The 24,082-nt window shown below is 38.4% G+C and overlaps 1 protein-coding gene across 3 annotated transcripts in view; it reads right to left on the reverse strand.

Moving 5' to 3' along the window:
* MYZAP (myocardial zonula adherens protein) overlaps positions 1-24,082 on the reverse strand; it is a 188,397-nt gene that overhangs the window by 159,273 nt on the left and 5,042 nt on the right. For all 3 annotated transcript variants that reach the window (XM_051629014.1, XM_051629011.1, XM_051629012.1), the window contains exons 2-7: positions 19,435-19,524; positions 9,738-9,896; positions 7,123-7,215; positions 4,590-4,703; positions 3,600-3,752; positions 226-351 (exon numbers count right to left, since the gene is read on the reverse strand). In XM_051629014.1, coding sequence (XP_051484974.1) covers positions 226-351; positions 3,600-3,752; positions 4,590-4,703; positions 7,123-7,215; positions 9,738-9,896; positions 19,435-19,524 — 735 coding nt within the window. The remainder of the gene's footprint in view (positions 1-225; positions 352-3,599; positions 3,753-4,589; positions 4,704-7,122; positions 7,216-9,737; positions 9,897-19,434; positions 19,525-24,082) is intronic.

Raw genomic sequence — 24,082 nt, forward strand, 5'->3', positions numbered from 1 at the left:
CTTACTCCATTTCAGATTTTGCAATCTACATGATCATTACTCTTACTGAGTTTGAACACATTCTGTTCTCAGCCCTACAACCGTAAAAGCTTGGAAAGCTTAGTAACTGTGGCATGACTAGTCACTGAGACAGGTGTGAAGAAACAGATGTCAACTCTGGAGTATTAAGTGATTGAGAAAGGGCTCCCAAGCTAAGCATCACTCTTACAGACTGGTGGTACATACAAGGAGGATTTCTTTCTCAGCTTTATGTTTCTGCTCCTCTTCTCGCATTTTTTCCTCATACTGACTGTACAGTTTTCTTGTCATCTCTCTCATGACTTCAGCATTTGCTTCTTGCGATGATTCCACCTATGAGAGGGGAAAGGATGAATGTCAGTACAGAACTGCTGACAGCAGGAAAAATGGAGTTCACATGATGTTAGAGTAACACTTTGAACTTCAGCTCCACCTTGTTACAGATTTGAAGCAGATTTTCATTCTCAACACTGCCAGTATACAGGCCATCCAAATTTGCAGAAATTACTGTTTCATCAAGTTTCATGTTGACTGAATTTAACTAGTCATTGCTTATCCAAGATCAGGCTATGTGTCTTTACTGAACCCTTCCATAATAGCCTCCAAGTAACCTAGTTTCATCCCCACTGAAAAAGATATTGCCTCCCCTCGTTTTACAGAAGCGTAGCTTAGAGATGCTCTAGGCTCAGCTCCTGTTACTGAATGACATGAACACTCAAAGCAGTAAGTACTTTGAGCTGGACCAAAGTATGTGTTGTTAACTAGAAGACACAGCTGTACCTTCCTCCTCCTCTCTCCTGCTTTTTCACATACTGTGTGGGCACAAGAATTGGGGTGACCAATGAGAAAAGCAGATCAGGGAACAATTAGATGTGAAATTCATATAGTCAGGGGTGTGGAAGGGTTAATTTTTAACCACGGGACCAGAAACTTTACTACTGCTACAGGGAAGAGGGCAGGAATGGTAATTCAGAGACAGGATTTCCCCCTTATGTTGCCTCCAAACACTGACTGAACCACACCCTTGGTGATTAAAAACTAGATAGGATATTCACAGCTTAAACCCACCTACTCTATACACCCTAATAAAACCAAAGTAAAATAGCTAGTCCAGGACTTACTTCTCTTACTAGAGACACTGTAAATCAGACAAGGTTATAGTGATATGCTGTGGGTGCTACAAAAATGTCTAGGAAAAAGAAGAATATACCATAACCTGGGAGAACAATACAGTGTTCCCTACTGATCACTACAGTTTACACAGCTACAGTCTAGCTGGTTCTGATGGTTAAGGTTTTGAGGGTTAGATTGGGTTATTTTTATTTAACGGACTGAAAAAATTTATTAAACCCTTGTGTTTATCTTGTACAGTGGGAACAAGATGTTTTACTACCCTGTAGGATAAAAGAGACTGAGCTTTGATGGACTCCACTTGTGCTGTAGTTGCCCTCTTTCGCATCTCACCTAGACTAACACTGGGGCAATGGTAGTGACCTGCACTTTGTGAGAGGGACCAGAATTAAATTACGTTTCAGTACAACGTAGGAAGTCTGAAAGGACCATATCATTCATAAAAAGCCAACAATCAAAACCTGGAGTCCTTAAGATACACTGAACTGGCATCCACACAAGGATGGTGAAGGATCTGGAAGGGATGACTTATGAGGAGTGGCTGAGGTCACTTGGATTTATCATCTTGGAGAAGAGGAGGCTGAGGGGTGACCTCATTGCAGTCTACAGCTTCCTCACAAGGGGAGAAGATGGGGCAGGTACTGATCTCTTCACGCCTGTGAGCAATGACAGGACTTGGGGAAACAGCAGGAAGCTGAATCAGGGGAGGTTTAGGTTAGGTAACAGGAAAAGCAATGGAACAAGCTCCCCAGGGAAGTAGACACAGCACCAAGCCTGCCAGAGTTCAAGAAGGGTTTGGATGATGCTCTCAGGCACATGGTGTGATTCTTGGGGTGCCCTGCACAGGGACACGAGTTGGACTCAAGTGATCCTGATGGGTCCCTTCCAACTCAGCAGTCCATGTTTCTATGATTCTGTGATCTCTGACACTGTCTCTCCATCATTCTTTACTTATAGCTTGAGCAACGAGGACAGTAAAAACAAGCATAAAAAGGTAGATACATCAGGGCATCTGTTGCAGTACTCTTAAGCAACATCTTCAACCTCAGTTATTGTTATGATTGTACGAATAAACTGAAGCTACTTAATGAGCTACGTGGGTGTTTTCTCCTATCCAGAAAATGATCATGGCATTTGGTAGTTGCTGCTTTTCAAATGCTTACCTCCCAGACTCCACAGCATACTCTTACATTCACCCCTGGAATAAAGTCTTGGCATCTTTGATACACAATTTTATGTTTAACTTTCAAAGATAGCAAAGAGGTATTTTATCCACTAACTTTGTAATAAAACTGCAACTTTGAGGGCAAAATTTAAACTTTTCCCTCATTAAGGCAAGGCATGTATTCTACAGACCTTGACATGCTTGAAAATAAACAAATCCTTAAGCATTCAGTTGAACTGGGACTTAACCTGCAGTTCTCTGCCTTTAGAAGCAGACATACCTTTCCCTGACTTGTTGGTGCACATCCTTAAAATTATAGTAAAGTCAAAATAATCGGTTTTAAAATCTTAATTGCATCAGCTTTGCTTTCTTACTTTAAGTGGTTTTCCCTCTTTTTATTTCCTGCTGACAACAGCAGGTAAAAATACAGTTACTTTTATAGCCTGTAAAGCTTCACTACAAAACTAGAACATGAAGCTGAAATACACACATTAATATTTTCTCATTTAACCATTCATTAGGCATGAATGCAAGTCACTAAAGAGCCATAAAGAACAATTTCTTTGACAAAACTAAGCATTAATAAACCAGCAGTCACCTCAATTTCACATTGGAAATTCTGGTAAAGTACTATATCCAAATTAGTCTATTTGGAGCAATTATGAGGAGGACAAAGGTTTTCTTTAGGAAGAGTTTTTTTGGTTGGTGTTTTGATTTTGTTTTGGCTTGTTTTTTTTTTTGCAAATGAGATTTAAGGAACACATTTGGCAGCTGAGGGGAGAAAATGGTCGAGCTTTCTGGCATACAAAACCTTCCAGTCTGTATTTTATTTCCTTGTGTTTTTCTGAAATAAATAGCTTAATTCTCTATAGAGACTTGCTGTTAGAGCACATACTGACCACATGCTTGTAAGATGTAACAGGTAATCTATTAAAAATTATGCAATACCAAATAAACAAATTTAATACCAACAAATTCTTATAGGGCTGTTAGAGTTACAATATTCCTTAAGTTACAGCAATGGACCCTAGTAACCATATAATGGTTTAAATTTTCACCTACCAACATCCCTGAATGGTCATCCCATGTTATGGAAAGACTGACTGCTGCCAGCTGAGATTCTTTGTTATTAAAACAGTATTGGTTCACTGGAATAGGTCAGCTCTAGGAAATGATGAAGGCACAAAGAATGAAGAACCCTTTACAGATAAGGCCAAGGAATTAATTTAACATACTCCTAATATCCTTACTGTGCAGTATTTTTAGGGGAGTTTATATACCATACCTTTAATTTCAGCAACTGATTTTCAATTTGTGCTGTTTCCAGTTGCTTTTGCTTCTCTCTCAGCTTTTCCATAGATTGTTCATGTGTATGTTTTAAATTCCTTATTTGTTCTCTTATGTCAGTGTTCTCCAGTGTAACATCCACTAGAGTTTTCTAGGAGAAAGAAGCAAACCACATATTAAAAATCACAAATTACTTGGTGAACTAATACAGTCAAGAGATTACGGAACAGACAGAGCATTTAAAAGTTTCTTGATATGTCAATGAAGCATGAACAGTTTTGCAAGTTTTAACATTTAAAATTATGGCTTTTCTTGTATTTAGTCTGCTAGAAGGTATTTCCATGAGGAACATGCTCAGTGAAATCAAGTCCTGGAACACTACAAGAAAAAGAAAGAAACAGGGATATATTTCAGTATGAATGTTACTCCAAACAATCTTCCCTTCTTCTCTCCAGGGGTCGTGCTGTACATATTAAATGCACTAGACAGAAAAACGGTGACATACAAGAAATGAGGAACGCTAAGTTGTTCGGCTCGGATACATGGGAATTTGGAAGTCTTTAAAACAGAAAATTAATTCCCACTTTCTCTCCTCCCCTGCATTTCACAGGCTTGTAAAATCTCACAAGTCTTTAGAATCCAAACATGCCACTTCTATTTCTGGTAAGCAGTGAAGGCAGGAATCAGTCAGATGTACCACTTTTCACAATACAGAACAAGTCACATTTTTACCTTGGGTAATTTCATAGAGACATGACTAGTGGCATTAGTTTGCTGATCAGTATCTCTTTATTATACACTATTTTTAATAAATACAGGTGTTGGAATTTTTTTCCCTTAGTTTCCTAAATTACCTGCCTTAGATATCCAAGACAGTCCTTTATGGGATTGTTTAGGGTTAGAATTGGTATTTGTCGTCCAGGGTTTATGCTTAAATCCATGTTAGAAAAGGCAGTTGTCAGCTGTGAAACAGCTATTAAAAATGTACCTGCAAGTCTATGGATGCTGATGTCAAGGAGCTGTTCATTTCACTAAAGCTATCTAAGGCTGCAGCCTGCACTCGCACATGATTCTCTAAGGATTCTTGATGAGCATTTGTCACCTGAGCAGGGAAAAAAAAAAAAAAAAAGTTTCATATAAAATAATGATCAAGTTGACCTATTCTTTCAAAGGGAGCTACAGAAGAGAAAGATCCCACGGTTAATTTTCACACTACTAGGATGCTTAAAATATACAGGCCTCAAACCATATTCTTATACCTCAGAAACAAACAAACAAAACTTAGAATCCAAATATGCTAAAAGAAATAAGGCACAAGTATTTATGTTTATTGCTAGTGTGTAATCACTGTAAAACCTGTTCTTTTTAAAAGGACAAGAGGACACTTGGCAAATAGCTATTCAGAAAATGTATATAAACACAGTGGGCAGATTGTAAAAAGCCAGAGAGAAAAGCAGAAGAATGCAAGAAATTAGGAAATCTAGAAAGCTTTGGGTGAACTGCAGAACAGCCTTAGTTAAGAAGGAACTGATCAGGTACACGAAGAAGAAACATCAAGACTTAAGAATGAAACAATATGAAGCAGGTAGGAGTCAGAAGAGAGCTTTGTTTTGTGCAAAATTGTTATCTTCTGTTATGTACACACACACACACACGCTTAAAAACTAGAGAGTGGAAAAAAAGGCTTTCAATGACATCATTTAAGAAGAGATCAAAACCCAGACAGTGTAAATTACTATGAACCATCCAATAATAAAGAGAAAAAAATGTTACTAATGGAGGCCAGCCCAACTCATGTTCTTAGATGGATCAGATTTGTTTCTTGATAAAAACACAAGAACACAAGGGGACTGATATGAAGAACAATTAGGGTTTAGTAACGAAGTCACACACAGATTAGGTCAGCATAGGGAGCAGAAGCCAAGTAGTTACTGTTAACCGTCTATAAACATGTGCTCTTGTAAAAACAAACTAACAAACAAAAGCAGAAATGCTTTGGATGGATTAAGAAAGTTACAAGATAACCTGTGTGACAATGCATACTGTTCAGGGCAGGATATTGGAAGTACAAACTTCAAACAAACTTCATGAACAAAAAGTAGTCCTGGAAATTGATGGACAAAAGCATAGTGATTCAAAGCCAAAGCAAGGAGTATATAAAGGATTTTGAACAGGATCACCAAATAGCATGAAAGATGGCAGCCATGTAGAACCAAAACCCAACTAAACAAATGAGGAAATTATAAACAGGTAGAAAAACCCTTGTGCTTTCTTTCAGGCACTCTAAAGCATTAAAAAAGTGGGGAAGGTGTCTCATCATGTGCCTTTTGTGTCAGAAGCAGTGCTTCATAAACTGCTAATGTGCTTCACAACTAGAGATTCTGTCAGAGCTGGTCAGAAACCCATAATTAAGAGAGATGTTCAGACTCGTGCAGTATTTCTACTGGTCTGACAGAAGATCTGGAAGTGCAGAAAATTGTCACTGCGTCTCAGTAAGCAGCAAAGATGACAACACTGCATCTGAATCAGCATTTGCCTACATGCATACTGGGTGGGGAACTCACCTTGCTGGCATCATGAAGAATATTTAACACAGTTTACAAAAATTCAGCTTTCTCTCCTCCCTCCTCTCAAGTCAGGGTGGTTTTTGGTCCTGTTTTGTTTGGGTTGCTGGTTTTTCTTGGCGTGGTTTTTGTTTGGTTGGTTTTTGGTGGGGTTTTTTTGAGACTAGTTGCCACAGAATAGAAGTACCAGTTTAACAGCAAATTCTGATCTTTATACATAGTACAGCACATAGGGAACTGACAGTGTCCAAATGAGGATGGCAGAAAGGCACAAGTCAGGGTCCCTTGAAGTCAAAATACGTTTAATTGGCAAAGCTTCATCTGAACCAGGGGTGTGAAAATCAATGTTGAATATAAAATCCACAGCAAGTTTTCAGGGAGATTTTTTGGACCAAAGAACTCAGCAGTTTAATGTGAAGGATACTTCCACAGACTGCAGCAGCTTTTATTGCTAAAGCAGCATGTCAGAAGAAAGAGAGGTCATCGAATAACCATTGAAAGGTTCAATCAAGAACTAACACGTAAGTAATTTTTAGAACTATCATGCATTTTAATACTAAAGAATATTGCTACTTGTTGTACTATAGTGTTAAGACAGTAATACAGAGCAAAGTCTGTAGAAATGACACCAACAAAGCTGCACATGACTTCTTATGCTTACATGATCTGTTTATTCAATTCACCTAGAACTTACTGGTACAAGCATCTCCACTAATTACCAATACACACAGACAGTCCTACCAAGATAATTCTCTTATTTCCAAGCAGGTAAAAGGCAGGCAAAAGCACCCCTCTCCTGCTTTACCTTCCTGGAGGGAAAGATAAATAGAAAAGTATAGATGTCACTTAAAACAATTAACTGGAGTGGTTTGAGAAACTACTGTCCTGCTAAAGCAAAAAAAAAAGACACTCGGACTGTTACTCTCATGTGCTTTCCCTGCAAAGGAATGTACTTACTTTCAGTTCATTCGTAAGCTGCTGTATTTTTCGTTTCATTTCATCATATTCACCATACATTTTCTTTCTTACTTTTTCCAGAGTTGCTCTCACCTGGTGTCAGAAAAATCAAATGCCTTTAATAAACTTACTGATGATTCTGTTTGTATAGGAAATTATTTTTTTTGCTATGTCCTTCATTGTTACTTTCAGTAATTTCCATTCTTAATCTACCTTTTCATCAACAGCAATTTACTCTTCTGTACACACTTAGACACATGTAAAATAATAATTTAAATAATGAATTTCAGTTAAATTATCTGTAACTCATTCTAAACTGATCACTAAAGGAATTAAAATTAATTTGAGACTATAATGTTTTATTTCTGAAAAAAAAATCCACACATGGATTAAATATACTTTCATACTTTTTGCAGTGGTTGATGTTTTTTCCCTGAGTATCCTTTGAAGGATAAAACCTTTAATTTAGGACTTCTAGGCTCTTAGCTCTAGGCTAAACAATATATTAGCATAAATATATCAATGTAATTTAAAATCCTGAACAGAGTACTCCATTTTATTTTATTTAAGAAATATGGATGTAAATTATACTTTGCCTTTCTAAGAAAAGGAAAGGAAAAAAAAAGCATGCTGGAAGCCAGCTTGGGATTACATTGCAATCATGCACAGAACCAATCTTCTCAAGAGCACACAATGTAAACCCTAGTTAAATGTTTGCCTACACTATAACTTCTAGCTACATAATTCAGACACTTTTTTTCCCCCCTCATCTCTTTCACACACAGACTTAATGCACATCATCTAGGGCAGTGAGCTTACCTCTGGATAGGCCTAGGGAAGGAGCATGGTGAAAACATCAGTAGAGTCTCACACAAGAAGTAATGTTTCTAGCAGCTCCACAGCACACCCTCTCCTTCCCAAAAAGAGGGGCACTGGCCACCAGATCTATGCAAGGAGCAGGCACGAGCCTACCCCAGACTACATGCTTCCTTTAGGAAGTGAAACAGAGAAGCAAGGTGGCTCCTGCACTTCACCTCAGGAAAGCAGCCCTTGCCCTGTCCCTACCCACACATATGCACAGACACACACCCTTTTGCAAAGTGAAACTGGACTCAGGTACAGAGGAAACTGTCAGCAGTTTTGACATGGACCATCCTTTTTTATCTATTTATGTCAGCACATATGTGGCACAAGATGAAGACTCTTGTTTAAGACTGCTTTTCAAGACAAAACTTATCTGGCAGACCAAAGTTCACAAATTAGCATAGCTGAACACAGCTTCCAGAAGACAGGAGAGCAAGGGCCAGTACATCCCTTCTCATGTCTTTTCCACTTTTTCCTGAAAGGATCAGTACCCTGAACGCACAAGCAAGACATGCTGTTTGCCTGGTCTGAGATGTTTCTCCATGCTACAAGCTGGCTGTGAACAGAAAAGGGCAGGGAGATGGGTCTTGGTCCAAGGAATCTGCACCAGGTACCAGAATCAGTGCACTCCCCTACAGGGAGCTGGCCCTGCCATGCACCAATTCACCCATCCCTGGCACCAGCCCAGCAGGGCAGAAGAACTGCCCAGGCAGGACACCAGCAGCAGAGGCAGCTCGTGTGCCTGACCTGCACTGCAGGAGGGGCAAACCCTACCTGTGAGTGCAGAAACCTGAGGGTGGTGAATGCTGGGAGTTACCAAACTGTGAGTAATAAAAAAGAAGCAAGTGCTGATAGCTAGAGACCAGGCAGATGTTAGGAGCACATGTAATTACAATCTTTTACACTGCTGGCTTGACTCACTGTTCCTCCCTTTTCTATCAACTCAGTTTGCACTTGAATCAGTGGAACATGATAACCATTGACCAATAGCTTCCTGGGTGATGAAGGTGGATGGAAAGAGAAGGTCAAATTATTTGCCCACAACTAATTAGGCGGTATTTAGGCTTATGTGGGGAAGAAAAGAACAGTTTCCCACAGGGGGCTATTGCCAAAGCCTGAGAGCCAAGAACTGACAGGCAAAGAGATGCTGAGTTTGAAGCACAGAAATTAGCAGCATCAGAAATGCTTTTTTTTTTTTTTTCTTTCAGGAGAGCTTCTGCCAATTAAGATAAATGAGCATGCACAGATAAAGTAGTACAAAGTCATCCATATTAGGCTGACTATTTTAGGCTGCCCTAAAATATACCCAAGTGATTGTACTATGTCACCTAATTTAGGAGTCTTTTCAAAACTCGGGGGCTTGGGGGCAGGGGAAGCAGAGGAACTGAGGAGAGACTTTATCCTCTCAGGTGACTGCTGACATAGTCTCTTCTGTATGACATTAAAAATTACGAAGGCTTCAGGACAGGAACCTCAAGATCAGTTTGGCAGTTTGCTTGCCCAGTCAGCAAGCATTAACAAGGATCACTTGGCACAGAGGCCTTGAGTCTGGACTACACAGTTCCCAGGTATACAGCATGCTTTTTTTACCAACTCCAATACTAACAATGCAAGCCTTTGGCTTCATAGTATATTTCCAGTTCAAATCCTGGTGTTGGGCTAGACAGCAGCCATCCCATACACACTCCCAGCTCTACATGAATACATGGAAAAGGTATTCGACAAATTTTGAAGCTGAAAGCATAACTCACTTCTTTAATGTAATTCATCTCCTCTTTCAGCTGATCAGCTGACCAGCCATAAACCACCATTTCTCTCTTATGGTTGTTGTCAGTTCGGTGCACAACGCCATACACCATTCCATGAGAGAGCTTCCCTGGAGACATGCCATTTGGTACATGGTAGAGCTCCTTAAAAGTAAAAAAATAAAAAGTTACTTCTAAAGTACTAGAATAAAAAGAAATCAACAAACAAATACACAGTAACATAGGGCCAGGAGAGACAGTCAAATAGAGTGAAAGCACAAATACCTAAGAACACTAGTTCCCAAATGTTTTAGGGCCAAACTTTCATGGTTTTGGGAAGACAATCATCAGTTTATAACTGATAGAGAGGTCTAATTTCCTCTGGTTTAATGGAAGTGATATAGGTACAGCTAGAGACAACCGACTGGATTTGTGCAAGGAGAGGTGGAGGCATGTAAGAGAAGAAGTTATCCTGGCTTATTTTCATTCACTAACATGTTACTTCCCTGCATTCTTCCAGAGCATTGTCAGCTCTCACAGTTTCCCTTCAGCTCTTACAGGCACAGAACTGTTCCTCACCCCCCAAAGTCACTACTATGGGAAATGTAAAAATTCACCAGCTTAATAAAAAATTATCAGAAGAAACTGAAATTAAAACCTTTTAGGCAAGGATCATAGAATCATAGAGTGCCAGGTTGGACAGGACCTTAAGGATTATCTGTCCCAATCTTTCTAAGTAGGAAAACGGTTTAAGTGTTCTTACACAGAGTTCTTGCACACAGTTTCTTAAACAGAAAATATCTGTTTATCTTTGAGATAAAGTAGAATGTCAGTTTGTACTGAGAGTTAACCAAGGACCCCCAAAGCAATCCAACATTCATCTCAGGGCTGCATTTCTCTTACATTTCTCTAGTTGTAGAACTAACATGGTAAGAGTCAAAGCAAAGCTATGAAATGGCACTCATGTGGGCATCCCAGTGTTATTAACTACTGTAGGAGGACAAAACTTTGAAATCAGGTCATGACTGGTAAATAGAAAGGCTGTTTTAAAAGTGCCTGCATTTGTTATTTTAATGATCTGCAGAAACTAAAAAAATGCACTTGTAATAATTATATGTCTTACTTAAAGGCACTCTTTGCAACAGACTCCTCTTACTTGTCTCATCAATACACTTAGTAAGAAAAATACTCACGCAAACACTAAGAGTAATTTCCCTCAGCATGTAAATAAATATCTGCATGGTCAGGTGTAACCACCTGACCTGACAACTCCCCTAGCTTCCCTCCTCATCAACCAAGAGAAACATACTTCTGTAGCAATCATCTGAAATGAGTCAGTCTCCAGAAGTACTAAGTTATCTTCCTGATTACAAAGAATTTAAACAACTAGCTTAGATGAAGACATTCACATTATGGCTTTTATAAAGGAGGCAAAAAACAGTCTTACCTAACTTTGAATATTTGCAAAGCTAGATCCTAAAAATAGTGATTTTTTTTTTTTTTCTAAATATTAAGTTAGAAAGACACAACCTTAGAAACACAGCTGCTACTGCTTACCTTTGCACAGTCTGTGAAAGGTTGTGCTGGGGACAAATCAGTTACAGGTAATTTTACTGAATTTCTTTCTCACGCCAGATACACCAGGATATGTGCAAATCTGAGAATATTTACTACATTCACTTTTGAATGTGTTTTGTTTTGTTTTTCAGGAATGACACTGTATGAAAACGGATGAACTTTGAGATTCTTTACTGAACTAAGAGTCTAAGCAGTGTCTAAATACTCTGACACCAAAGAGAAGCTGGAAAAGATGAAGCTCAGCATTTTATATCTATCTGCAGCTGCAACCCAGAGACTCTCCAGTCTTCACAGTGATGGCATCTGCAGTCTAAAGCTGTAGCACTTTCAGTTTTCAGCAGCCAAACTAACACAACTATGGTGACAGTGTAAGAATAAATACTGCTTTGGACAACGGAAAAAGGAACAGGAAAATCCAGTTGCATTAAGAAGAATGGGTAAAGATGGACATTTATTTTATACTGTGTCCCTCCCATGTGGCATTGACAGATTTACTCAACCTTGTAAAATCTACACATTTTCCTTTACTGTATCATTAATAGCTTAACCATTTTGCTGAGGCTCTGGGTGTGTGAGTGCAGGGCTGGGAGGGAAACAGTCACAGAGCAGACACACCTGATAAAGAAATTTTCAGGCAAAGAACAACAAAGCTATAAGCAAGCATTTAAAAAGAAAGCCTTAAAACCACTTAATGGAAAAACATTGGGCAACCAGCTCTACCAATACAGGGTATCATTTTGCACTTTGAAAACATTATATGCAAAGCTTTGTATCCTGATCATCAGAAGTTTCATAATTATGTATTACTTGGCTTTTTGTTTTGCTGTTTGGATGCCAACCAAAAACAAACACCTGGCACCTGACTTTTTGAGAGTACTGAAAAACACAGCTAGATGGGAACACAAGTCACAACTTCTTTATGTTTCTTTGCTTCCAGAGTTGTACAGTTTCTTTGATAGTTTCACTGCGGCTCCTCCTCTACATCTGAATAAAGGGATTACATACAAGTTTCCATGTTCCTGATAACCAAATGAATAATTACTTTGATTGTTTAGAGGTTACTAAGGCACCAGACACTGAGTTCATAAATCCATACCCTTTGCCTATGATAATTCATTTTTTATGATGTGAACAGCTGAATACCATCAACTACCAAGATCCTTTGTGCCTCTGAAACATTAGCAGAATTGTTTAGCGTGCTGTTTGCAGAGTTCTGCATGAAAATTATGACCAAGTTCCTTATTTTTAGAATATTATAAACACATTCCTAAGGAATGCTTTGTAGGAGGGTTTTTTCCCCTCTAACAAAGACCTACAAGTTCAGACCACTGGGTCTGCAGCTAGAGAATCACCCATGGCACTTGAATTCTTCACAGATTAACAGATTTACATTTACATCATAATGGGCAGTACATGTAGGATTAAGTATATGCAAAGCCAGACTGGTTGCATGTCTTTTGCAACAATGCTAAACTTGCCTGTTGTCTGTATTTGCACAAGCCTCCCAAGATGCCTTTGTCACTTCTGTTTCAGAAGATTAAAAGAATCTCCATCATCTGCTAAGTGTTCCAGTTCTACTATGTGCTACTTAAAATACAGGATACTGCTTTTATCCCCTCCTTATTCCTCCTTTCTCATCACAACCCCCAGGCAAGCACCTGTTAAAATTTCAGTACAGTTCTTGCTTTATTTAAAGCTGTGTGAACCAACAGCTATACAAATAACTGCTCTTGTATTTCTTTAGGTTTTTCCCTTGCTGTTCTATTGCAGCTGTGCTTACCTTCTACTCCCTGTTTCTTAATTTCCACACCATGACCACTTGTTACAGGGTTCAGCATATGCCCTGGCAAAAAAGGGCTAATGTGATGCAGTCTTCTCCTAGAGGAAGGGTTACAATCACAAAACCTTGCTCAGTGTAGGGTTGACAGGGCAATGGGCTGCTTTGCTTTTTGACTGTGTTTTTAATACACCTTTGCCTTTAAAGGAGACCTTGCTTAATGGCTCAGTTCTCAAACTGCTCCACAAAACTGCATCATGGATTGTGCATTGAGTATATTTTCCACCAGTTTGTCTCCTCTGTTAAACTACTTCCACCCATCTTTGTTTATTTTTCTCTCTTTAGTGTTTTTTTTCCTTTTCTGCCTCATCCTCTGTTCTTCCTCTATAACACCCTCTCTCACCCATGTTTCCTCTTCCACAAATCCTGGATTTTCCACATCTGCAAGGACTATAAAATGGAGTTTTTTAAGTCAGATACTTTTTGTTGTTTTCCTCTATGTCCCATACATACCCAGTCTCAGAAACCAGATATTATTCTGAGAAGGTCCTTGCCCTTCTCCACCATGATCTGCAGTGCAGCAAATCCATGATGATAACAAAGCAAATACTGCAAAGCTAACAAGAAAAGTACTTGGGGATGGAACATTTCATTACATTAGTTAACCACTGCTGTTTAAGGTCAAAATATCAGCCAGCTCTAGAGTACAGGGAAGTCCTCACTCCCCACCTGTCTATGCACTTGCTGCACTGGAACAAGCACAGTTGTTGCCTCAAATTGTGGTCAGGTCCCTTCCAATGTGAGCTGCTGATCTGAGCGTAAGCAATGGGTATTTCTTTGTACCCATAGTCTGTTAAATGACAGTCCAAGGTAACAGCAAGAACACATCATGCTGATGCACATGAATACCACAGCAGCTTTCAGGAACATCCTTTACCTATGTTGCAGCAACAGCCATGCTGCACTTCGTGTGATCACACAGCATGTACTGAAGAAATGTAGACTGTGTTTACTTTATTAATAAATATTTAAACCAGAAGCCTACACCCCAAGGTTGCAAAAGACTTGATAATTGCCACGCATCCTGTTTATGTCTCTGTCCCGGGAAGTAGCACAAGTGACATGAAACAGGTGAAGCAAAGATACTATAAAAACAAACCCTGAAAATGAGTTTTTAGCTGTTTGGGGTTTTTTTTTATTGCCCGTGGTTTTATTTACACTATGCAAATAAAGATTTAGATTATTTGATTGAGAGATTATTTGCCTCCTAACCTATCTCCATCAGTTCTTAAAATGAAGTCAGATACTCCCATATTTTATACTTTCTCCCTGCCCCAAAACTGGAAGCAGAAGCACAAAGGAGTTATCTTATGTTGAGGAAAAAGAACACCTAATGTAACAATTAGCACAATTCTGGGTTTAGAACTCATACAGCCTTAAAATTTTGCTAAGTCATGGTCTTCTGTTTACCTACACCATCTAATAACTCTACTTTTAAACAAAACTAGATCAGTTAAGTGAAGCTTTATCTCTTCCTCACCTGCCACATTCCAGAGGTTTCTGAAATATCCAATTAACTTTTGCCAGTTATATAAGGCAGAAGAACATTCACATTGTTACTTAGATCACATATTTTCTGTTCAGTAAAATGACAAATTTACAATACTGAGCTGTTCCATGGGCTGTAGGGGAATAGGAAAAAAAAACATAAAAAAACGTAAGTTAGCTTTTGTCAGGTAACAGCTCAGTTACTGGGCTCTGACCAAAGATAACTGGTTTTTATGTGTTTTTTTTTTTCCTATTCCCCTATGGCCCATGAAACTCAGGTTACACTTAGGCATCTTTCATATATAAATATTATTAAAATAGGGAAAATACACCAAGACGTAGACATGAGTTCTCTTAAGTTCATGATGCTAAATAAGAAACATCATTTAACATATTCCAACTTATAAACTCCTTGAAATGTAGAATTTAGCTGCTATTTCAAAAAATAGCAGTGATGGACATTATACAGTTACATCTAATCAATGAAATCTGTACCCAGAACACCAATGTTTATACACTAAGAAAATAAGATACAACAAATACAGCAGTCAGTAAAATTCTTTCTGTGGTTTTCATTGTAGTGCTGTTTCAAATGAAGGTGTCACTTAATTAGCACAAATCAAAAATCAAGCAATTATTGTTGGAGAGGCTGATAAAGAGTAACATGAGCCACCTGTAGCAAGTGAACCACATTTGTTATGACACAACCTCTGCTACGCTGATGGGAGTGGGCTGGCAGCAACACTTCAGCAGAGAAAGTAGGTACTGTCCTAGATTTAATGTGCACAACAGCCCTGTGTTCACTGCACTCATATTCTTTGATCCAGGCCTGACACAAGTTTCGGCTTGATTCTTGATTCTCTCCATCACATACACGAGCAAATTCCCCTTCTGGCTTCTTTACAGCCTACTTTTTTGCTGGGGAAAAAACTGTTTGCTATGCTTCTGAATTCCTGCTTAGGAAGCAAAAAAAGAGTTTCACCTCTTGGTTATGATGCACTGAAACCAAGAAAACTGAAAGAGTTTGAGGATATATAAAGCCAAAGTACCAATTACAGTTTAAGACTAAACACTGCTCAAGCTCTGTTGAAAGCCACAAAGACAGGAAAGTGTCACAAATTTCTACAATGTTATCTCATTTTCATTCTCTTGTCCATGTATCCAAATGAAAAAGAAAAATCCATCTATGCTTATCTTCGTATTCTGCCCTCAAATGCTTAGCTGCAGCTTCCAATGACACTTCTAAATTTAGCCATGACAGTGAAGAAAGAGACTGACAGATAAAAATAAGCCCAGTCCCAAACAGGGACAACACAATTCTCTGGTAGCCCTTTATTATGCAAGACAAGGCAGGCTTCAGGACATGCAGATTTTGCATACAATCTGATGAGCACAATATTCCTTTGTACTTCATGGTGAAGAAAACAGCCTCACACTACTGTCATCCATTGTCTGTCATTAACAGAAGTGATGGAACAAAATCAGGATAGTTTCAGATTCTCTCTACAACAAATGCTAACAAATCAGAGATGTTTAGCAGTAGGCGTTAAGCCAGTGAAAAGCAAACCAACCAACCAGCATCTCCCTGTGACTTCACTTCTCATCTGCTTCTTTCAAGGTATCATAACCTAAATACAAATAACCAAGCTGACACACTGGAGCACAAGCTCACTCCCCGTTCACTTTTTGAGGTCGACTTCTAACTGTGTACCATCTGCCAGCCTTTCACAACAGACAGGGAGAGGCCATCCTAGCACAGAAATGCCTGCAGCAATTCTGTTGCAACAAAACTGCCCAGCTTCATCACTTTGTTTTAACCTCTTCCACTAGTTCATTTTTACTTAGTGGATGTAGAGCAATAAAAAAGTAAATCTAGAAACTTAATGCACTCATACAGATTTAATTAAATACAGCATACATTTTCTGCTACACTTGAACTACAATGAAAAAGGCCAACAGCTGCTAACATCACCAATGAAGAATCAGCTCTGATCTGAGAGCAAGCTCCAAAACAAGTTATTGGGAGGATCAGCACTAGCAAGAGCTTCTGTGCAGTTCACTAGATGATTTTACACCTGAAACATCTCTTAATGGTACTGAGCCCCAGAAATGTACAGAAAAGTAACAAAACAGTCAGTAAGCCACGGCTATGCCACATTAGGGCAGCTCAAAATCACCTCCTTCTAGTGAAAGATTTGAAAGAGGAGATCACACCCAGTTGCCATGCCACGGTGTATTTATAGTTTACTGGCATTCCCTCTGACACAGCAAGGTCTCTGCTCTCCTCCCTTACCAGCAGCAGGCAGAAGCAGGGAAGAGTGTCTTTCTCCAGCATTTGGTCCTGCCCAAAGGGCAGCCAGGCTCAGACTGCTTCATCTGCCTGAGTGCTCCACCAAAACTGTACAATCCCACAGATTACCCCTGCCATTCATTTTGCTGAGTCACACTAAAATATTTTAAATACAAAAAGCATTTTCCATGTTCCCATTTTTTCAATACTTTTTAAAGACAGCACAGAACTCTAGATTCTAACAAGAGACCTGCTGTCAAATTTGATTCTTGGTGAAGATGTATTTTTTTTTACCTTAAGCTGTAAAGTGTGAGGCAGAAAACAGCAGTTCCCTGATTATCCCTATTTCCAAGAAGGCAGCACAGTTCCCATAGGACTGTGTGAGGATTATCTAACATTTGTAAAACCTGTTATTCTCAAAGTGCTTTAAACAATTTCATTAACACTGAGTCAGTTGAACATGGGTGGATCAGCAGAGATACCTGATCACTGCTTTTAGGAGATACTTTTTTTTAAATTAAATTTTGCAGTAAGAGAAAAGTACAACTGGCCCAGAGTCCTGTGTACACTGCTGGTTACTGTGTAACTAATTCAAATACATAAAGTAATACATTATATAGACAATAAAGATCTACAGGTAATGCTTTATTGTCTTGTTTCAGAGATACAAGGAAAACCAGTTCATGATCAGTGTTTTTTGTAGCTAATTCTTTACACTATGACTATACCATCTGTAGGGCTATATTTTAAATTACACAAAGACCATAAAACACAAGTGGATGGAACAAGTATTCTGTTTTTTTTAATTGCTATGAAATTGAGTAGTTATATCCCATCTAGCTCTGAAGGCTGTATGTGTGCTTTCTAGAAGTCTTTAAATGTGTAAAGTACTAAACTTTAGGAAACTACTGAAAACAGACAATAACTAAATTACATACAATTTTTTTGTTCTCAACTAAAAAGGACCCATGTCTTAAAACAATCAATCTACAATATAACAAAATTTAAGATGAGCCCAAGCATGTATTTATTACCTTTCACATCCTCTTCTTAATATTCTCTGACCTAAAGCCTACTTGCCTTTACTTGTATTACAGGGGAAATACAGCTCTCATTAAATACTAGGTCCCACAGAGAAAATAATTCCTCACATAAGAAAGTCCAGAAAAATTGTTCAAGCTCTAATCACTCACACTTCTTTCTTATTGCACAACTCAGCACAGTAAAGTGAGTAAGCCATGAGTCAGTATCTATCCTCCTCAAAAGTAAACTTATATGACTCTCAGGGCAATGGGTCCACATGCTTAGGCCAGTCTGAGAGTTTCTGCAATCAGATAAAAAATGACAGAGACTGACAGAGTAAGTGGTGGGGGAAGCTACTCTTAAGTGCTACAATTAAACATCTCTGTACAAAATGAATTATTACTATTTAATGGTGGTCCAAATTTAGTTTGCAGTAAGGCCTCTTTAATCCATTCTGTAAGTAAAATTTATAGAACCTCAAGGACCTATTGCTCTGCCAGAGCAGTGCATGAGAAGCTGACTGTATACAACATTCCACACAAGAAATAGCTGATAAGGTATATTTATCTTGACCATTTTACTTTGCATTTATTTTTATTGCTTTAAAATGTTTGTCTTTCTGAATCATTTTATAGTTACTTTTGCTTCTGAGTACCACTAAGAAATTATTTCAAATAAATGCTATTGTTGTGCTTCCTATTGTCATGTCACTAGTCAGATATTGGGTCTGGTAAACTCAGCCAACTACTTGTTTGATTTTGGTTTACTGAAGTGTAAATATGGTGAAGCTGTGGAATCTGTCCAGCTTCCCTTTTTAGTCTCCATCCTTGAAACACATTAAACATCATCTATAGCTCTGAAAGAGCTCTTCAAGAACAAGTTCTACAGCAAAGCAGCTGTAGTATTTTTTGTGTGCCTGCTACTCGCTTCTACCAAAAAAACTGCCCTTCTGAAGCCCTCTACACGTCACCTTGAAATCACTTTCACTTCAGAACAATCTTGAATTATTTATTTTGTATTTCTTATGAGTATATCACCTGTTACCAAAACTAACCAACACAGCAAAACATCTAAGTCCCAGGCAAGCCATCTCCCACACACATGAAGGCTCGACTCTTGCACACTGTTAAGCCTAAGTGAAAAAATAAAATCCTCTTTGGGTGAGGATCAAGATCTTGCCTACTGCCAAGCCCTGCTCTTCATAGCAGTTTCCTACCCTTTAATACACAAATATTAAACAATTGAGTCTTAAAGGTTCAGAAGTCACCTACAATCTCTGCGTTTTTCCTCTACTACTGTGCTATTTTACATGTAGTTTTGCTATCCCCAACTCCCAAGACTCAGGCTCAAAGCTCACAGCTAACTTGTTAAAAAACTTCCAAAAACAACTGGGCTTCGGACTCACAAAACAACTCATATCGCCTTCTGTGGATGCCAATATTTACTCCTTGTTTATACAGATTTTAACTTTGATTCTTCAAACTTACGTTTTTCTTTCTTTCAGGTTCCTTTGCTCCCTGTTCAGGTTGTGAGCCTTCATCAGGTGGTACTGTTAAGCGTAACCTACAGACATTCATCTGAAAGAAAATAAAGGTTTGCTTTTAGATAAGCATTACAAAAAATATTCTAATAACTTGCTTTACAGGATGAATTGTACTGACATTCAAGTTTTAATTTACTATTTTCTACCTTCTGCCACATAGGTGACAAAAGATTGTTTTTAGAAGGCTGGAGGGGTTTTTAGCTGGCAAGAAATAATTCAAGGGCATCCCCATAATTACATACCTGAAATAGCAAAAATCCATTTCAATCAACAACACATTCTTATGTACTCATAAATGACATTGAGAGCTGAGATAACAGAACAATGAACATAATTTTCTAGTTCTTTGTTTTGTTTGCAAATTTGGCATACTTTTCATCTTTAAAAGGGATTATTTAGGAACACAAAGTGTATTCTGGAGTTAATGCCTCTTTTCTCTTCAGTATGTATCTAAGTATTTGATCAAAAGATACTTCTGTACTGCAATTCCACTGAATGTGAATAGGGCTATTTTTGAAATCAGACACAAGTTATTTGTAAAAACTAAACTTCAAAATGCTTCAGAGAAAATTTAAAGGGAATTGTTTCCTATCTGATTTCAGAAAAGCCATTATCTTGCTGAGGAATCAGGCCAGTAACTTTCTATCCCCAGCTGCAGTTTGTTTTGCTTTTGGCTGAGAGATCTTTGGTGTAATTATATTTTTAAAGCCACATATTTCATAAAAGAAACTTGGTTAAAAATTTCATTCTTAGTCCTATTCATGAGACATTTTTGTAGAAAACAACTGTAAGTCCTAAACAGAACACAGAAAATAATGAAATGGTAAATTTGCCTGTCCACATTTAAAGCTGCATACCCTCCTGTGAAATCCCAGCTGTTTGTTGACAACAACCAGGGCTCCTACAGCTCCTCCTCAAAATGTCTCAAGTATCTCTTTCATGATCACTGTGGGCCATCCACACTGTTCTTCTATAGTCTAGCATCTTGTCTGATCTAGATCTCTCCATTTTCTCCAAAATGCTTACCTCCAGTCACGCTGAATGTGTACCTTGTCTCTGAAACACACCTTTCCATTGCACTTGCCCAAGCTTAGCTCACGTCTTAGTCATGACAGCACTTCCATTTGCCCTGAAAATGCCCACCATTTTCTGCTCACAGGCACTCAGAGCACAGCAACAAAGTCCTCTTCATAGACTCCAAATTCTACTATTCTATGATTCACTTCTTCCAACTCTTGTATTAAGAAAGCTAACTAAACTTCACTTTCAAGACTCTTTACAACATAACCTCCTCAGAATACCATTATTCAGGATCATGACAAGGATTCCCTTTTTCCCTGTTTCCAAATAACTGACCTTTTCCAACTTGTCAAACAAGCTTTAACTTTTTCTTCTTCCCAAGCAAGAACAATTGGAAGAACTATGTGCAAACATCTGCAGCCACTTCACTATTTTTCTTCCAGCCTTTCTTTAAATCTGTTGAGATGACAAATCAACTGTGTTTAGGCTACAGGTATGCTGTCAACTATATTAGAAATACTGCTTTGTACTGCCTTCCATCTTCCTCTCTCAGTTTGGTCTTTCAGGTCTGCAAGGCCTTCTACCAATAAGGAACAGCGTCTTCAGACACAAAGTTCCTATAAAATATGTGAGTCCTGTCTATATTATAAAGAAGAAAAAAAAAAACAACAAAAGAAAAAAAGTCATCTGCAGTAAGACCAAGTTAAAAGATCTTAGTTAAAAGCAGGTTATGCTTTCATATTTGCTAAAGAATTCTGAAACAATAAAATGCATATTAAAATTATGCATATTTTTTTGACACTGATTGCTATGTTTGCTCTTCTGAGAAGAGAGCTTCCTCATATACTGCAGAAGCTGGAGATGCTTCCTGCTTGCAAGTTAATTATCAAGATATATTAATAATAAACTCCTCAGTTTCAGACCTCATTGATACATAAGGTAATTAATACCACTTTTTCTCACCTATTTAATTTCCATTTCCTCCTGCTTTTTCTTCCCATTAGCTTAGCTAGGCTCCTTCCTCTTACAACATGCCTGCTTACAACAAGAAGAGAGACAAGAGTCTGGCATTCCTCCACGTAGGCAAACAAAGACCATACCCATAAATAGGAAATAGAACTGAATTTCTGCTGTGCAGGAAGTGATAGATGAGGCCAACTTTTTCTTACAGTGATTTCAAATGAAGGAAAACTGGACTAAAAGGAATGAAAGGAGAAAATCATGAAAAGTACCTTAAATAAATAGAAATATATAACGACTGTCAACTCAAAGTTAGCAGAAATGGAGCTGTGTATGATTGTCTGAAGCTGGCAAATGGCTTGGCTGTTAGTCAGTATGGGACTAATTATAGCCAACATACTTACAGATTCACAGTGCAGTGATTGTAAAGAAGTAATTATCCCTGTACCTGTATACCAGATAGTGAATCATGTCTGCCTGTCACATTAGAGCAGTTGATACTACAGGGTTACTATGAAGGAAATCACAGAAGCCCAGTACAGATTGGCAGTCAAAGTGTAACAACTACATTGGAAATATAAATTAATAACAGTATTTTTTTAAGACTAAAATCACTGTATAATCAAAAGGTTGTTACATTTAAACTCTTATTCCTACCCTTTTCACATTGGCTTCTCAATTAAGCCCCTGAATCACTTCCCTCCACACTTCCTCATTTCCATGCTAGCTCCTTACTTTTAACATACCTCAAATCAGTGTCACATTTTTGCTAGTATTTCTTACAAAAAATGTTAATTCCCTACTTCACAGCCTGTGGCATGCAGATGCCAAACAGAAGGTAGCACTGGCAATCATCTAAGGATTCCAGCCTTGAAGTCAGGCCTACTGAGGCTTGTACAGCACTGGCAGAGTACCACCCAGTTCCTCACTAGGACAAACTTATACAGACTGTACTCTTGCTATTGTTTACAACAATAGCACTTCCTCAGCATCCCTGGGGAACAACAGCAAATCTATAAAGTGGCCTTTCATTCCTGGTCCTCCTAGGCCATAGATAATGCACTCTACTTAAAGACAGAACTACAGACCAATCTGTTAAAATTCAAGAACACTATAGAGATTGGAAGTGAATGAGCAGGCTTGCATGGAAATCACAGCAAGCCCCCCTCCAACAGCAAAATACTGCTGCAGTGATGCCTTAAAATGGAAATGAAATTATAACAGGAAGAGACTTCACTCAGTGCCAAACAGCGGCAGAATAATGTGCAACTCAGGATGAAGGAGTAATTTCCAAAACCAGATTGGGTTATGCAGTGAGAAAGTGGCAAGGAGAATGAAAGAGAACTGCCCTAGCACGGAAAAGGCCGTGATTCAATTTCCTTCAGCTGCCGACTGCCAGCAAGAACAAGTGAGGAAAAACAGGGACAGACTTGACTTCCACACTACCTTTATGTCATCAACATTGTAACTTTGTGAGCATAACTTTCCAAAATAAATACTGAAGAAGAACCACAAGGTACTGGCTTTTCTAGACTATCAGATTTGGTTTGATTTGCAGCATCTGTAGCTTTGACCAGTCAACAATGTAAGTAATCTTAATTGTGTCAACATTTTCGTTTGCTCCTGGCTTTTTGACACCAACAACCCACAAGCAGTATTTCCAGAGCTCATCTGACATAATTTGTGAAACAAATATGCAGACAGGAAAACAGACTGACAGGTCCAGCACAACCCCAGACTGCCAAAGTTTGCTGACTACAACAGAAATTGTACAGGTGAAGATAAGCTCTTTTACCAAATTTCTAAGAGTCCAGTGGGACAGCAGAGATGACAGCTACTGCAATATAGTAGTTATGAAAAAAGCCAGTCTAGTTTAGTAAAAAATGTTAAGAATTCATGGCCTAGATCCACAATCTACATTAATGTTTACCATTCTACTCAAATCACTAGGGTGCAACTTAAAAGAAATACAGATGACAGATTGAGTTTGAGTAATGTTCTTCAGCCTCTTCTTCCTCCCTTCTAAAACACAAAGCACCTAAAAAGGCATTGATCATAATTAACCAAGTACTGAAACAATTAAAGATCTAATATTAAAATAATGAACAATGTTTCTATAGAATAACTAAAGTTACCAGTATGGTAATAGAAATATACAAGCTGTTCTACCTTACAACCAGTTCCATCCTAGGATATTTACATTCCCCCCACAAGGAAGATGTGGTTCAATATTGATCTAGCTTCAAACTAACTTTAGGGTTAAAATCACCAGAATTTAATATTGTTGATCTTTCTAATATCTGATAGTAAAATGGTTTGGTCATAACATGTTTGTTGAGGAACTATCTGATAACCTACCAGCTCAGCAGTAGGTTAGCACTCTCTTTACCCAATATTTTAGACTTTTGAAAGTGAAAGCAGAAAAGACGTGAGTGTTTAATTTTGGTCAGTCCCCAAAAGCTAAGAAGAAAGTACTTTCTTTGGGAATTTATCTGTTGATTAGCCTGCTCCATTTATGAAAGCTCTGCTATGAGATTCCCACACAATTAAAGGGCACTTTTCCTGTGACCACAGGCACACAGGAATGTGACACAGATCTTTCATTTATTCAG

Source organism: Apus apus, chromosome 10, assembly GCF_020740795.1.
Source record: "Apus apus isolate bApuApu2 chromosome 10, bApuApu2.pri.cur, whole genome shotgun sequence".
Taxonomy (NCBI): Eukaryota; Metazoa; Chordata; class Aves; order Apodiformes; family Apodidae; genus Apus; species Apus apus.